The sequence below is a fragment of the Phalacrocorax carbo genome, unplaced genomic scaffold, assembly GCF_963921805.1.
Source record: "Phalacrocorax carbo unplaced genomic scaffold, bPhaCar2.1 SCAFFOLD_435, whole genome shotgun sequence".
In the NCBI taxonomy this organism is placed as follows: Eukaryota; Metazoa; Chordata; class Aves; order Suliformes; family Phalacrocoracidae; genus Phalacrocorax; species Phalacrocorax carbo.
Window position 1 is genome coordinate 1 of NW_026990314.1, and position 16,385 is coordinate 16,385.

At 72.8% G+C, this 16,385-nt stretch overlaps 1 protein-coding gene across 1 annotated transcript; it reads left to right on the top strand.

Annotated features, from left to right (window-relative positions):
* The first annotated feature begins 1,383 nt into the window (after positions 1-1,383).
* LOC135310999 (neurogenic locus notch homolog protein 3-like) lies at positions 1,384-11,371 on the top strand. The gene is made up of 8 exons (XM_064440147.1): positions 1,384-1,643; positions 2,828-2,912; positions 4,504-4,667; positions 5,478-5,554; positions 5,586-5,821; positions 6,812-6,959; positions 8,317-8,414; positions 10,050-11,371. Exons 1-8 carry the CDS (start codon positions 1,384-1,386, stop codon positions 10,995-10,997), a joined length of 2,016 nt encoding a protein of 671 aa, XP_064296217.1. The 3' UTR covers positions 10,998-11,371.
* The last annotated feature ends 5,014 nt before the right edge of the window (positions 11,372-16,385 follow it).

Here is a 16,385-nt window from a genome sequence, read left to right on the forward strand (position 1 = left end):
CCCTGGCGGGTGGGGTGTCCTGGGGGTGACGGTGCCCCACACACGGGGGGCGCCCCACACACGGGGGGTGCCCCACAGACGGGGGGGTGTCCCCAGGGTGCTGCGTGTCCCCACAGTGGCGTCACCCTCCCGCCATCCCCCCACATTGGGTGCCCCACAGTGGCATCACCCTCCCACCATCCCCCCACACTGGGCGCCCCACAGTGGCGTCACCCTCCCCACGTCCCCCCACATTGGGTGGCGTCACCCTCCCCATGTCCCCCCCACATTGGGTGCCCCACGGTGGCGACACCCTCCCACCATCCCCCCCACATTGGGCACCCCACAGTGGCGTCACCCTCCCCATGTCCCCCCACATTGGGCGCCCCATGGTGGCGTCACCCTCCCCATGTCCCCCCACACTGGGCGCCCCACGGTGGCGTCACCCTCCCACCATCCCCCCCACATTGGGCACCCCACAGTGGCGTCACCCTCCCCATGTCCCCCCACATTGGGCGCCCCACGGTGGCGTCACCCTCCCCATGTCCCCCCACATTGGGTGCCCCACGGTGGCATCACCCTCCCCATGTCCCCCCACACTGGGTGCCCCACGGTGGCGTCACCCTCCCCATGTCCCCCCCACATTGGGCGCCCCACGGTGGCGTCACCCTCCCCATGTCCCCCCACATTGGGCGCCCCACGGTGGCGTCACCCTCCCCATGTCCCCCCACATTGGGTGCCCCACGGTGGCGTCACCCTCCCCATGTCCCCCCACATTGGGCGCCCCACGGTGGCGTCACCCTCCCCATGTCCCCCCACATTGGGCGCCCCACGGTGGCATCACCCTCCCCATGTCCCCCCACATTGGGCGCCCCACGGTGGCGTCACCCTCCCACCATCCCCCCCACATTGGGTGCCCCACGGTGGCGTCACCCTCCCCATGTCCCCCCACATTGGGCGCCCCACGGTGGTGTCACCCTCCCCATGTCCCCCCACATTGGGCGCCCCACGGTGGCGTCACCCTCCCACCATCCCCCCCACATTGGGTGCCCCACGGTGGCGTCACCCTCCCCACGTCCCCCCACATTGGGCGCCCCACGGTGGCGTCACCCTCCCCATGTCCCCCCACACTGGGCGCCCCACGGTGGCGTCACCCTCCCCATGTCCCCCCACATTGGGTGCCCCACGGTGGCGTCACCCTCCCCATGTCCCCCCACATTGGGTGCCCCACAGTGGCGTCACCCTCCCCATGTCCCCCCACATTGGGCGCCCCACGGTGGCGTCACCCTCCCCATGTCCCCCCACATTGGGTGCCCCACAGTGGCGTCACCCTCCCCATGTCCCCCCACATTGGGCGCCCCACGGTGGCGTCACCCTCCCGCCGCCCCCCGCGTTGGGCGCCCCATGGCGGCACCCCCCAACGCCGCCGTGTCCCCCCGCCCCCCCGCAGGTGACAAGGTGCCCGAGGCGCCGGGGGGGGTGCGGCTGCTGCCCCTGGCCGTGGTGGGGGGCGTCATCCTGCTGGGCGCGGCGGCGCTGGGGGTGCTGGTGGCGCGGCGGCGGCGGGAGCAGAGCACCCTCTGGTTCCCCGAGGGCTTCGCCCTGGCCAAGGAGAGCAAGAGGGACCGGCGGGAGCCCGTGGGGCAGGACGCCCTGGGCATGAAGTGAGGGGCTGGGGCGCTGGGGGGCTGGGGGTGCTGGGGGGCACTGGGGGCTGGGGGGCTGGGGGTCCCAGTGGGGCAGGACGCCCTGGCATGAAGTGAGGGGCTGGGGCACTGGGGGGCACTGGGGGGCTGGGGGGCTGGGGGTCCCAGTGCGAGTGGGGGGCACTGGGGGGGCTGGGGGCGCTGGGGGGCACTGGGGGGCTGGGGGGCTGGGGGTCCCAGTGCCAGTGGGGGGCACTGGGGGGCTGGGGGAACTGGGGGTCTGGGGGTCCCAGTGCCAGTGGGGGACACTGGGGGGCTGGGGGATACTGGGGGGCGGGGCGCTGGGGGCGCTGGGGGGAACTGGGGGCTGGGGGGCTGGAGGTCCCAGTGCCAGTGGGGGGCACTGGGGGTCTGGGGGAACTGGGGGTCTGGGGGTCCCAGTGCGAGTGGGGGGCACTGGGGGGGCTGGGGGTAACTGGGGCTCTGGGGTCCCAGTGCAGTGGGGGGCACTGGGGGGGCTGGGGGGACACTGGGGCTCTGGGGGTCCCAGTGCAGGTGGGGGGCAATGGGGGGGGCTGAGGGGCTGGGGGGAACTGGGGGTCTGGGGTCTGGGGGTCCCAGTGCAAGTGGGGGGCACTGGGGGGGCTGGGGGTAACTGGGGCTCTGGGGTCCCAGTGCGAGTGGGGGGCACTGGGGGAACTGGGGTACTGGGGGCTGGGGGTCCCAGTGCGAATGGGGGGCGCTGGGGGGTTGGGGGATACTGGGGGGCTGGGGGGTACTGGGGCTGTTGGGGTCCCAGTGCAGGTGGGGGGCACCGGGGGGGCTGGGGGTACTGGGGGGCTGGGGATTACTGGGGGCATACTGGGGCTGTGGGGGTCCCAGTGCAGTGGGGGGCACTGGGGGGCCTGGGGGTACTGGGGGGCTGGGGGATACTGGGGGGACACTGGGGCTCTGGGGGTCCCAGTGCAGTGGGGGGGCACTGGGGGGGCTGGAGGATACTGGGGGGACACTGGGGGTGTGTGGGGGGGGGGGTGTCGCTGGGTTTCCTGCCCCCCCCAGGAGCTCCCCAAGCCCCCTGGGGCAGCCCCAGCTCATTCCGGGGGGGGGGTCCCAGCAATCCCAGGGGTTTGGGGGTGCCCTGTCTCTGTCCCCCCACAAAAAACTAGGGTGGGGGGCACCCAGCTCATGGCCGCGCCCCCCAGGACCCTGGGGAAGGGGGAGACCCTCATGGGTGAACCCTCGGAGGAGTGGCCGGACGGCGACGGCCCCGAGGCCAAGAGGCTCAAGGTACCCCCGGGGGGGACTTGGGGGGCACCTGGGGGGCACTTGGGGGGGCAGGAGGGGCCCGTGACCCCAAGCTGGGCACCCTCAGGGGTGTGGGGTCCCGGGACCCCCATACGCAGGCACTGGTGTGGGTATGGGAGGGGTCCTGGCACCCCCATGGGTGGCACCCCCTGTGCTCCGGCACCTTTGGGGGGGGGGTCCCTGCACCCCCATGCCCTGGCACTCTTATGGGTGGGGGTCCTGGCACCCTTGTGGGGGGAGTCCTGGCACCCCCACGGCCAGGCACCGTCATGGGTGGGGGTCCCAGCACGCCCCTGGGGGGGGTCCCAGCACCCCCACGGCCAGGCACCGTCATGGGTGGGGGGTCCCAGCACGCCCCTGGGGGGGGTCCCAGCACCCCCACAGACAGGCACCATCATGGGTGGGGGGTCCCAGCACGCCCCTGGGGGGGGTCCCAGCACCCCCACAGACAGGTACCATCATGGGTGGGGGTCCCAGCACGCCCCTGGGGGGGGTCCCAGCACCCCCACAGCCAGGCACCGTCATGGGTGGGGGTCCCAGCACGCCCCTGGGGGGGGTCCCAGCATCCCCACAGCCAGGCACCGTCATGGGTGGGGGTCCCAGCACGCCCCTGGGGGGGGTCCCAGCACCCCCACAGCCAGGCACCGTCATGGGTGGGGGTCCCAGCACGCCCCTGGGGGGGGTCCCAGCACCCCCACAGCCAGGCACCGTCATGGGTGGGGGTCCCAGCACGCCCCTGGGGGGGGTCCCAGCACCCCCACAGCCAGGCACCGTCATGGGTGGGGGTCCCAGCACGCCCCTGGGGGGGGTCCCAGCACCCCCACAGCCAGGCACCGTCATGGGTGGGGGTCCCAGCACGCCCCTGGGGGGGGTCCCAGCATCCCCACAGCCAGGCACCGTCATGGGTGGGGGTCCCAGCACGCCCCTGGGGGGGATCCCAGCACCCCCACAGCCAGGCACCGTCATGGGTGGGGGTCCCAGCACGCCCCTGGGGGGGGTCCCAGCACCCCCACAGCCAGGCACCGTCATGGGTGGGGGTCCCAGCACGCCCCTGGGGGGGGTCCCAGCACCCCCACAGACAGGCACTGTCATGGGTGGGGGTCCCAGCATGCCCCAGGGGGGGTCCCAGCATCCCCACAGCCAGGCACCGTCATGGGTGGGGGTCCCAGCACCCCATGGGCGGGGGTCTCCGCACCCCCACAGACAGGCACCCCCATGGGCGGGGGTCCCAGCACCCCATGGGCGGGGGTCCCAGCACCCCCACAGCCAGGCACTGTCATGGGCGGGGGGTCCCAGCACCCCATGGGCGGGGGGTCCCAGCATCCCCACAGCCAGGCACCCCCATGGGCGGGGGTCCCAGCACCCCATGGGCGGGGGTCCCAGCACCCCCACAGCCAGGCACTGTCATGGGCGGGGGTCCCAGCACCCCATGGGGGGGGTCCCAGCATCCCCACAGCCAGGCACCCCCATGGGCGGGGGTCCCAGCACCCCATGGGGGGGGTCCCAGCATCCCCACAGCCAGGCACCCCCATGGGCGGGGGTCCCCGCACCCACGCGGCGGGGCGCCCCGCAGGTGGAGGAGGGGGCCGCGGAGCCCCCCGAGCCCGTGGACCCCCGGCGGTGGGACCCAGCACCACCTGGTCGCGGCCGACATCCGCGTGCCCCCCACCACGGCCCTGACGCCCCCCCAGGGCGACCCCGACGCCGACTGCGTGGACGTCAACGTCCGCGGGCCAGGTGGGGCGGGGGGGCGCCCGGGGGGGCACGCGGTGGGGCGCCCGGGGGGCCGGGGATGGCTGTGGGGGGTGGGGGGCACCGTGGGGCAGGGAGGATGGCTGTGGGAGATGGGGGGCACCGTGGGGCAGGGAGGACGGATGGGGGCCGTGGGGGGCACCATGGGGCAGGTAGGGTGGCTGTGGGAGATGGGGGGCACCGTGGGGCAGGTAGGACGGATGGGGGCTGTGGGGGGCACTGTGGGGCAGGGAGGATGGCTGTGGGACATGGGGGGCACCGTGGGGCAGGTAGGACGGATGGGGGCCGTGGGGGGCACTGTGGGGCAGGGAGGATGGCTGTGGGAGATGGGGGGGCGCACCATGGGGCAGGGAGGACGGATGGGGGCCGTGGGGCACCACCACAGACCCTGTGGGTCAGGTGTGGGGCACCCAGTAGTTATGGGGCGGCGCCCTGGCCTTGGGGGGCCCCCCGGACCTGGCACAGCTGCTGTGGGGGCGCCGAGGCCACCAGGGTCACGGGGAGACCCCAAACACCCCCCCACCCCACCCCCTCACCCACCCCACCCCACTCCACCCCACACCACCCCCCCACCCAACCCCACCCCACCCCACCCCCACCACCCCACCCCCCCACCCACCCCACCCCACCCCACACCACCCCCCCACCCCCCCCCACCCCCCCACCCCACCACCCAACCCCACCCCACCCCACCACCCCACCCCCCACCACCCCACCCCACCCCCCCACCCCCCCACCCCACCCCACCCCACCCCATGGGGCACCCCCTAACCCCCACCCCCCCCCACCCCGCAGACGGCTTCACCCCACTGATGCTGGCCTCCTTCTGCGGCGGCGCCCTGGCGGCGGCGGCGGCGGCGGCGGCGGCGGAGGAGGAGGAGGAGGAGGAGGAGGAGGGGGACGCGGGGGGCGGCGGCGCCTCGGCGGGCGTCATCGGGGCGCTGCTGTGCCAGGGCGCCAGCCTGGGCGCCCGCACCGACCGCCTGGGTGAGAGCGCCCTGCACCTGGCCGCCCGCTACGCCCGCGCCGACGCCGCCAAGCGCCTGCTGGGGGCCGGCGCCGACGCCAACGCCCGCGACAGGGCCGGGCGCACCCCGCTGCACGCCGCCGTCACCGCCGACGCCCAGGGCGTCTTCCAGGTGCGCCCGCCCAGCCTCGCCGTGGGGCAGGCGGGGTGGGGGGCCCGGGGAGGGTGTGGGATAGAGGGTGCTGCCGCGGGGTGTCCAATGGGGCTGTGGGGCACCCAACGGGGTCATGGGAGACCCAACGGGGCCATGGGGCACCCATTGTGGCCGTGGGGCACCCATTGTGGCCGTGGGGCACCCAACGGGGTCATGGGGCACCCAACGGGGCCATGAGGCACCCAACATGACAATGGGACACCCAACGGGGCCATGGGGCATCCATTGTGGCCATGGGGCACCCAACGGGGCCATGGGGCACCCGGCCATGGGGCACCCATTGTGGCCGTGGGGCACCCAACGGGGTCATGGGGCACCCAACGGGGCCATGAGGCACCCAACATGACAATGGGACACCCAACGGGGCCATGGGGCATCCATTGTGGCCATGGGGCACCCAACATGATCATGGGGCACCCAACGTCGCCATGGGGCACCCAACGTGACCATGGGGCACCCAATGTAGCCATGGGGCACCCAACAGGGCCATGGGACACCCAACGTGACTATGGGGCGCTCAGCGTAGCCATGGTGCACCCAATGTAGCCATGGGGCACCCAGCGTGGCCATGGGGCAGCCAACATGACCATGGGGCACCCAACGTAGCCATGGGGCACCCAACGCGGCCATGGGGCAGCCAACATGACCATGGGGCACCCAACGTAGCCATGGGGCACCCAACGTAGCCATGGGGCACCCAACGTGGCCATGGGGCACCCAACGTAGCCATGGGGCACCCAACATGACCATGGGGCACCCAACGTAGCCATGGGGCACCCAACGTGGCCATGGGGCACCCAACATGACCATGGGGCACCCAACGTAGCCATGGGGCACAGCGCGATGTCGCAGAACACCAAATCCTGCCGTGGGCCGTGGGGCAGCCGGCGTGGCCGCGGGGCGGGACCCCCCCCGCCCCCCCGCCCCACCCACACATGCCCCGCCCAGATCCTGATCCGGAACCGCTCCACGGACCTGGACGCCCGCACGGGCGACGGCTCCACCGCCCTCATCCTCGCGGCGCGGCTGGCGGTCGAGGGCATGGTGGAGGAGCTCATCGCCTGCCACGCCGACGTCAACGCCGTCGACGAGACCGGTGGGGGCCGGGGGGGGGCCTCGGGGGCACCCCCAAAGGGAGGGGGATGGGGGGGGCAGGGGGGTGCCCCGGCGGGGGGCGGGGGGCATCTGATGTCCTGGGGAGGGTCCTTTGGGGGGGAGGGAGGTTGAGGAACCCCCCCAAGATGGTGGGTCTTGGGGGCGGGTCTTGGGGGTAGGAATGGGGGGACCCCCCCCAGTAGTGGGTGTTGGGTCAAGGGTCTTTGGGGGGGGGCCCTTGGAGGGGCTGAGGGTGGGGAGACCCCCCCCCCCCAGCACCCAGTAATCTGGGGGGGGTCTCGGGGGCAGGAATGGGGAGAGCCCCCCAGTAGTGGGTGTTGGGTCAAGGGTCTTTGGGGGGGGGGCCCTTGGAGGGGCTGAGGGTGGGGAGACCCCCCCCCCCCAGCACCCAGTAATCTGGGGGGGGGTCTCGGGGGCAGGAATGGGGAGACCCCCCCCAGTAGTGGGTGTTGGGTCAAGGGTCTTTGGGGGGGGCCCTTGGAGGGGCTGAGGGTGGGGAGACCCCCCCCCAGCACCCAGTAATCTGGGGGGGTCTCGGGGGCAGGAATGGGGAGACCCCACCCAGTAGTGGGTGTTGGGTCAAGGGTCTTTGGGGGGGGCCCTTGGATGGGCTGAGGGTGGGGAGACCCCCCCTCCCAGCACCCAGTAATCTGGGGGGGGTCTCGGGGGCAGGAATGGGGAGAGCCCCCCAGTAGTGGGTGTTGGGTCAAGGGTCTTTGGGGGGGGCCCTTGGAGGGGCTGAGGGTGGGGAGACCCCCCCCAGCACCCAGTAATCTGGGGGGGTCTTGGGGGTAGGAATGGGGAGAGCCCCCCAGTAGTGGGTGTTGGGTCAAGGGTCTTTGGGGGGGGCCCTTGGAGGGGCTGAGGGTGGGGAGACCCCCCCCAGCACCCAGTAATCTGGGGGGGTCTTGGGGGTAGGAATGGGGAGACCCCACCCAGTAGTGGGTGTTGGGTCAAGGGTCTTTGCGGGGGGGCCCTTCGAGGGGCTGAGGGTGGGGAGACCCCCCCAGCACCCAATAATCTGGGGGGGTGGGTCCTGGGGTCGGAATGGGGTGAGGCCCCCCCCAAGGCAGTGGGTGTTGTTGGGTGGGGGGGAGGGAGCCTTGGGGGGGGGAAGGGGGGGTCTGAGGTCCCTTGGGAGGGGGGAATGGGGAGGCCCAGAGACCTCCCCCCACATTACTGGGTGCTGGGCGGGGTTGGGGGTAGGAAGGGGGAGACACCCGAGGTTAGGGGGTGCTGAGCGGGGACCTTGTCGGTGGGGGGTGCTGGGGGGCGCTGGGGGGCGCTGGGGGGCGCTGGGGGGCGCTGGGGGTCTCACCCCCCGGCCCCCCCCCCAGGGAAGTCCGCCCTGCACTGGGCGGCCGCCGTCAACAACGTGGAGGCGACGCTGGCGCTGCTGAAGAACGGGGCCAACAAGGACATGCAGGACGGCAAGGTGGGTCGGGACCCCCACCCTGACCCCCCCGCAGGGCCCCCCGGCACCCCCCGGCTCGGCCCCCCACCCGCACACCCCCCCCAGTACCCCCCCCCCCACCCCTTGTTTGGGACCCCCCACCCTGACCCCCCCAACAGGCACCACCCTCCACCCTGAGCAAGGAACCCCTGCACCCAGGTGGGACCCCCCATGGCACCCCCAAAGGGGACCCCAACTGGATCCCCCAGAGGGGTCCCCCCACAGACACCCCATGGACCCCAGATGACCCCCCGTTGAGCCAGGAGCCGCCCCATTGACCCATTGACCCCTATTGACCCAGATGACACCCCCGTTGACCCCAGGTGACACCTTGTTGACCCAGGAGCTGCCCCATTGACCCATTGACCCCCCTTTGAGCCCATTGACCCCCCATTGACCCCGGATGACCCCCCGTTGACCCTAGGAGCTGCCCCGTTGACCCATTGACGCCAGATGACTCCCATTGACCCAGAACCCGCCCCATTGCCCCCAGATGACCCCAGATGATCCCCCATTGACCCAGAAGCCACCCTATTGACCCATTGAACCCAGATGACTCCCATTGACCCATTGACCCTCCATTGACCCCAGATGACCCCCCATTGACCCAGAACCCGCCCCATTGACCCATTGAACCCAGATGACTCCCATTGACCCATTGACCCTCCATTGACCCCAGATGACCCCCCGTTGACCCAGAACCCGCCCCATTGACCCATTGAACCCAGATGACTCCCATTGACCCATTGACCCTCCATTGACCCCAGATGACCCCCTGTTGACCCAGAACCCGCCCCATTGACCCATTGACCCCAGATGACCCCCCGTTGACCCAGAACCCGCCCCATTGACACATTGAACCCAGGTGACTCCCATTGACCCATTGACCCTCCATTGGCCCCAGATGACCCCCTGTTGACCCAGAAGCCGCCCCATTGCCCCATTGGCCCCAGATGAACCCCGTTGACCCGAAAGCCACCCTGTTGACCCATTGACGCCAGATGACTCCCATTGACCCAGAACCCGCCCCATTGCCCCCAGATGACCCCAGATGATCCCCCATTGACCCAGAAGCCACCCTATTGACCCATTGAACCCAGATGACTCCCATTGACCCATTGACCCTCCATTGACCCCAGATGACCCCCGTTGACCCAGAACCCGCCCCATTGACACATTGAACCCAGATGACTCCCATTGACCCATTGACCCTCCATTGACCCCAGATGACCCCCCGTTGACCCAGAACCCGCCCCATTGAGCCATTGAACCCAGATGACTCCCATTGACCCATTGACCCTCCATTGACCCCAGATGACCCCCCGTTGACCCAGAACCCGCCCCATTGAGCCATTGAACCCAGATGACTCCCATTGACCCATTGACCCTCCATTGACCCCAGATGACCCCCGTTGACCCAGAAGCCGCCCCATTGCCCCATTGGCCCCAGATGACCCCCCGTTGACCCAGAACCCGCCCCGTTGCCCCATTGCCCCCAGATGACCCCCCGTTGACCCATTGACCCTCCAGTGACCCCAGATGACCTCCCCTTGACCCCAGATGACCCCCGCCCCCCCGAGCCCCCCACCCCCCTCACGGCCCCGCCCCCTCCCCCAGGAGGAGACCCCCCTCTTCCTGGCCGCCCGCGAGGGCAGTTACGAAGCCGCCAAGATCCTCCTGGACCATTTCGCCAACCGGGAGATCACGGATCACCTGGACCGGCTCCCGCGGGACATCGGCCGCGAGCGGATGCACCACGACATCGTCCGCCTGCTGGACGAGTACAACACGGGGCGCAGCCCCCCGGGATCGCTGCCCCCCAACCCCGCCTTGACCCCCCTCCTCGTCGGCCCCCCAACTCCTTTTTTACCGGGTCTCAAAGCTCCTGCCGTCGGGAAGAAGAGTCGCCGCTTGGGGGGCAAAACGGGGGGGGGGAAAGGGCGGGGCAAGAAGTTGGGGGGCGAGTGTCCCCCCGGGTTGGAGAGCTCGGTGACGCTGTCACCCGTCGACTCCTTGGACTCCCCGTACGTCCCCAACCCGACGTCCCCCGGGCTCTTCCCCCCCGCCCCCCCCCCAATTTTGGACCCCCCCTTCGCCGTCACCTTAGGGCCACCCATGGGTGTCGGGCGATTATCGGGGGGTCCCGTCCCCCCCCCGCCCCGTTTAGGGCTGGGTTTGGGGACGGTGACCGTCCCCTTCGAGTGGCGCAACCGGGTCCCCCCGGGAACCCCTTGTAACCCCGCTTTGGGGGGGGTGCACCCCGTTTTACACCCCCCCACTCCAGGCTTCGCCCCCGCCTTGCTGCTGCCCCACGGCGCCGTGGGGTGCCCCCCACCTGCCGCCGAACCCCTTCCCCGTGGCCCCCAACCCCTCTCCCCCGAGGAGGGGGGGCCCCCCCGCTCCGCCGCCCCCCCCCCATTTTTTCAAGCCCGGGGAGGAGTACCCCCCGGTGGCGGGGGGGGCGGTGGGGAGGTATTTGGGGGTCCCCAGCGAGCACCCCTATCTGACGCCCTCCCCCGAGTCCCCCGAGCAGTGGGCGAGCCCCTCCCCCCGCTCCCTCTCTGACTGGTCCGAGGCCACCCCCAGTCCGGCCGTGCTGGGGCCCCCCCAAACCCAGCTGCCCCCCCAAACCCAGCTGCCCCCCCCCACCGCCCGAGCAGACCCCCAAAATGCAGGCCTTTGCCTGAGCGGTGGCGCCCACCCCCTCCCCCCAGGGACACCCCCAAACTGGGGACCCCCCCCAGACTGGGCACCCTGAGGGGCCCCCCCAGTATGGGGACACCCCAGGGACACCCCCAAACTGGGGACACCCCCAGACTGGGCACCCTGAGGGACCCCCCCAGTATGGGAACACCCCAGGGACACCCCAAATTGGGGACCCCCCCAGACTGGGCACCCTGAGGGGCCCCCCCAGTATGGGAACACCCCAGGGACACCCCCAGACTGGGGACACCCCCAAACTGGGCACCCTGAGGGACCCCCCCAGTATGGGAACACCCCAGGGACACCCCCAAACTGGGGACACCCCCAGACTGGGCACCCTGAGGGGCCCCCCCAGTATGGGAACACCCCAGGGACACCCCCAGACTGGGGACACCCCCAAACTGGGCACCCTGAGGGCCCCCCCCAGTATGGGAACACCCCAGGGACACCCCCAAATTGGGGACCCCCCCCAGACTGGGCACCCTGAGGGGCCCCCCCCCGTATGGGAACACCCCAGGGACACCCCCAATTTAGGGACACCCCCAGACTGGGCACCCTGAGGGACCCCCCCAGTATGGGAACACCCCAGGGACACCCCAAATTGGGGACCCCCCACCCTGGGGCCCCCCCAGGGACCCCCCGAGTTTGGGGATACGCCCAGTCCAAGCACTCCACTGCCACCGCCGCCCCCGGGGACACCCCCCAGCCCCCCATTTTTCGAGACCCCCACCGGGGGGGGGGATCGTGGGCCCGGCCGGGCCCCTCCCCCCACCCCCACCCCCCTTCAAAAGGCCGTTTTGGGGGAAAAAAAGGTAATTTTTGTGCCGAGTGTAGCGGGGGGCCCCCAGCCCCCCCCTTCCCCCCCAGTTTAGAGGTGTTGGGGGCCCCCCCTCTTTTTGTGTACCGGGTACACGGAGTGTGTAGCCCCCCCCCCATCTTGGGGACCCCCCCAGGACCCCTCCCTTGTCCTGGGACCCCCCCCCAAACTGGGACACCCCCAGAATCACAGCCCCCCCCCCCCCCCCCCACCCAGTGTGGGGCCCCTCCCAGGACCGCCCAGGGCCCCCCCAGTCCTGGGCCCCCCACCCTGACCCCCCCCCAAGTCCAAGGACACCCATTGTGGGACACCCCCCCCCCCCGGGACACCCCCCCATAACGCCCCCCCCCCAATTTTTGGCACTTCATCACATTCCAGCCCAGCACCCACCTGCCCCTCCCCCACCGCACCCAGCACCCCCTGCCCCCCCCCCCCCAGCACCCCTCACCCCCCCCCCCGGGGCCACCCAGGTACGACGTCACCCGGTGCCCTCCATGTCACCCCCCACCCCAAACCCCGCCCCCAGCGCTTTGGACCCCACCCCCCCCCACCGGCCACCAGCACCCATGGGTGCCCCCCACCCAGTGGGGGCGGGGCCACGGGGTGGGGCCAGGCCCTGTACAGCCCCCCCCGACCCCCCCAAATAAAGCCTAGTTACCCCCCCCCGCCTCTGGTCGCTGCACCCATGGGTGCTCCGGGGGGGGGGGGCTCCCGGGGGTGGGTGGGTGCCCCCCGATCTTGGGGGGGGGGGTGTCTGGGTGCCCGGGGGGGGCCCGGGGGCCCTCGGGGGGGGTGGGTGCCCCCCTCTTAGCGGGGGGTGGGGGTCTGGGAGCCCCCCCGGGCCCGTGGGTGGCAGTTGGGTGCCCTGGGGTGACACGCGGGGGGGGGGGGGGGTGTTCACACGCGTGTGCGCCCGGAGAGGCAGGTGTGCCCCCCCCACGCGTCGCACACGCGTGTGCACGCGCGTTCTCACGGGCGCCCCCCCGCACACGTGAGCACACGCAGACACACGCCGGCACACGCGTGACCACCCCGCACACGCCGGCACACGCGTGACCGCCCCGCACACGCCCGGCACACGCGTGACCGCCCCGCACACGCCTGGCACACGCGTGACCGCCCCGCACACGCCCGGCACACGCGTGACCACCCCGCACACGCCGGGCACACGCGTGACCGCCCCGCACACGCCGGCACACGCGTGACCGCCCCGCACACGCCCGGCACACGCGTGACCGCCCCGCACACGCCTGGCACACGCGTGACCGCCCCGCACACGCCCGGCACACGCGTGACCGCCCCGCACACGCCGGGCACACGCGTGACTACCCCGCACACGCCCGGCACACGCGTGACCGCCCCGCACACGCCGGCACACGCGTGACCGCCCCGCACACGCCCGGCACACGCGTGACCCCCCCGCACACGCCCGGCACACGCGTGACCGCCCCGCACACGCCGGCACACGCGTGATTGCCCCGCACACGCCGGGCACACGCGTGACCGCCCCGCACACGCCGGCACACGCGTGACCACCCCGCACACGCCGGGCACACGCGTGACCGCCCCGCACACGCCCGGCACACGCGTGACCACCCCGCACACGCCGGCACACGCGTGACCGCCCCACACATGCCTGGCACACGCGTGACCACCCCGCACACGCCTTGCACACGCGTGACCACCCCGCACACGGCGGGCACACGCATGACCGCCCCGCACACGCCCGGCACACGCGTGACCGCCCCGCACACGCCCGGCACACGCGTGACCACCCCGCACACGCCTGGCACACGCGTGACCGCCCCGCACACGCCTGGCACACGCGTGACCGCCCCGCACACGCCCGGCACACGCGTGACCACCCCGCACACGCCGGGCACACGCGTGACCGCCCCGCACACGCCGGCACACGCGTGACCGCCCCGCACACGCCGGCACACGCGTGAGAGCGGGGTGGGGGTGGGTGGGGGTTGGGTGCCGGGGGGTGCCGGGGGGGGGGATGGGTGCCGGGGGGGATGGGGGGTGGGTGCCGGGGGGGATGGGGGATGGGGGGGGATGGGGGGTGGGTGCCGGGGGGGGATGGGTGCCGGGGGGTGCCGGGGGGGGATGGGGGGTGGGTGCCGGGGGGGGATGGGTGCCGGGGGTGGGTGCCGGGGGGGATGGGGGGTGGGTGCCGGGGGGGGTGCCGGGGGGGAGATGGGTGCCGGGGGTGGGTGCCGGGGGGGATGGGGGGTGGGTGCCGGGGGGTGCCGGGAGTGATTTGGGTGCCCCTCCCCCATCCCCATTAAGCCTCTTAAGGGGCTCCGGCGGCTCCGGCGGCGGATTATCGGGGGGTGGGGGGTGGGGGGAGGGGGGAGGGGGGGCACCACATGGCGGCGGGGGGACCCAGGCGTCCGGGGCTGCCCCTCCCCCCCGTCCCGGGACCAGGCCCCTCCCCCCTCCCAGTACAGCCGGTTCAACTGGTTGAACTGGGAGAAGAGGGGGGAGGTGAGTGGGAGGGGCAGGGCGGGTCCCTGCGGCCACACCCCCGCCCCTCCCCCACCCGCGGGTGCCCACCCCCCACCCCCCCGGGCGCCCGGGTCCCCTTGGCGGGGGGGCGGGGAAGGGGGGCCCGTGGGTGCCAGGCAGGTTCCCACGGTGCCACCCACTGTGGGGACGGGGACACTGTGGGTGTCCCCCCCCCTCGTGTCCCCCCGTGTCCCCTCCCTGTCACCATCCATGTCCCCCCCGTCCCCCCCCCGTGTCCCTCTGTCCCCTCTGTGTCCCCCCGTGTCCCCCCCCACATCCCCTTCGTGTCCCCACCCCCCCCGTGTCCCCTCTGTGTCCCTCCCGTGTCCCCCCCGTGTCCCCTCCCGTGTCCCCCCCGTCCCCCGTGTCCCCCCCGTGTCCCCCCGTGTCCCCCCCGTGTCCCCCCGTGTCCCCCCCGTGTCCCTCCCGTGTCCCCCCCGTGTCCCCCCGTGTCCCCCCGTGTCCCCCCCCCGTGTCCCCCCCGTGTCCCCCCGTGTCCCCCCCGTGTCCCCCCGTGTCCCTCCCGTGTCCCTCCCATGTCCCTCCCGTGTCCCCACTGTGTCCCTCCCGTGTCCCCCCGTGTCCCTCCCGTGTCCCTCCCGTGTCCCTCCCATGTCCCTCCCGTGTCCCCACTGTGTCCCTCCCGTGTCCCCCCGTGTCCCTGTCCCTTCCCCGTGTCCCCTCCCGTGTCCCTCCCATGTCCCTCCCGTGTCCCCCCCGTGTCCCCCCGTGTCCCCCCCGTGTCCCTCCCATGTCCCTCCCGTGTCCCCCCCGTGTCCCCCCCGTGTCCCCCCCGTGTCCCTCCCATGTCCCTCCCGTGTCCCCCCCGTGTCCCCCCCGTGTCCCCCCCCGTGTCCCTCCCGTGTCCCCCCCGTGTCCCTCCCGTGTCCCCCCCGTGTCCCTCCCGTGTCCCTCCCATGTCCCTCCCGTGTCCCTCCCGTGTCCCTCCCGTGTCCCTCCCATGTCCCTCCCGTGTCCCCCGTGTCCCCCCCGTGTCCCCCCGTGTCCCTCCCGTGTCCCTCCCATGTCCCTCCCGTGTCCCCACTGTGTCCCTCCCGTGTCCCCCCCGTGTCCCTCCCGTGTCCCTCCCGTGTCCCTCCCGTGTCCCTCCCGTGTCCCCCCCGTGTCCCTCCCGTGTCCCTCCCGTGTCCCCCCCGTGTCCCTCCCGTGTCCCTCCCGTGTCCCCCCCGTGTCCCTCCCGTGTCCCTCCCGTGTCCCTCCCGTGTCCCTCCCGTGTCCCCCCCGTGTCCCTCCCGTGTCCCTCCCGTGTCCCCCCCGTGTCCCTCCCGTGTCCCTCCCGTGTCCCTCCCGTGTCCCTCCCGTGTCCCCCCGTGTCCCTCCCGTGTCCCCGTGTCCCTCCCGTGTCCCCCCCGTGTCCCCCCCATGTCCCTCCCGTGTCCCCCCCGTGTCCCTCCCATGTCCCTCCCGTGTCCCTCCCGTGTCCCTCCCATGTCCCTCCCATGTCCCTCCGTGTCCCCCCCGTGTCCCTCCCGTGTCCCTCCCGTGTCCCCCCCGTGTCCCTCCCGTGTCCCCCCGTGTCCCTCCCGTGTCCCTCCCGTGTCCCTCCCGTGTCCCTCCCGTGTCCCTCCGTGTCCCCCCCGTGTCCCTCCCGTGTCCCTCCCATGTCCCTCCCGTGTCCCTCCCGTGTCCCTCCGTGTCCCTCCCGTGTCCCCCCCGTGTCCCTCCCGTGTCCCTCCCATGTCCCTCCCGTGTCCCTCCCGTGTCCCTCCCGTGTCCCCCCGTGTCCCTCCCGTGTCCCCCCCGTGTCCCCCCCCGTGTCCCTCCCGTGTCCCTCCCGTGTCCCTCCCGTGTCCCCTCTGTGTCCCCCCGTGTCCCCCCGTGTCCCCTCTGTGTCCCTCCCGTGTCCCTCCCGTGTCCCCCCCGTGTCCCCCCGTGTCCCCCCCGTGTCCCCCCCCGTGTCC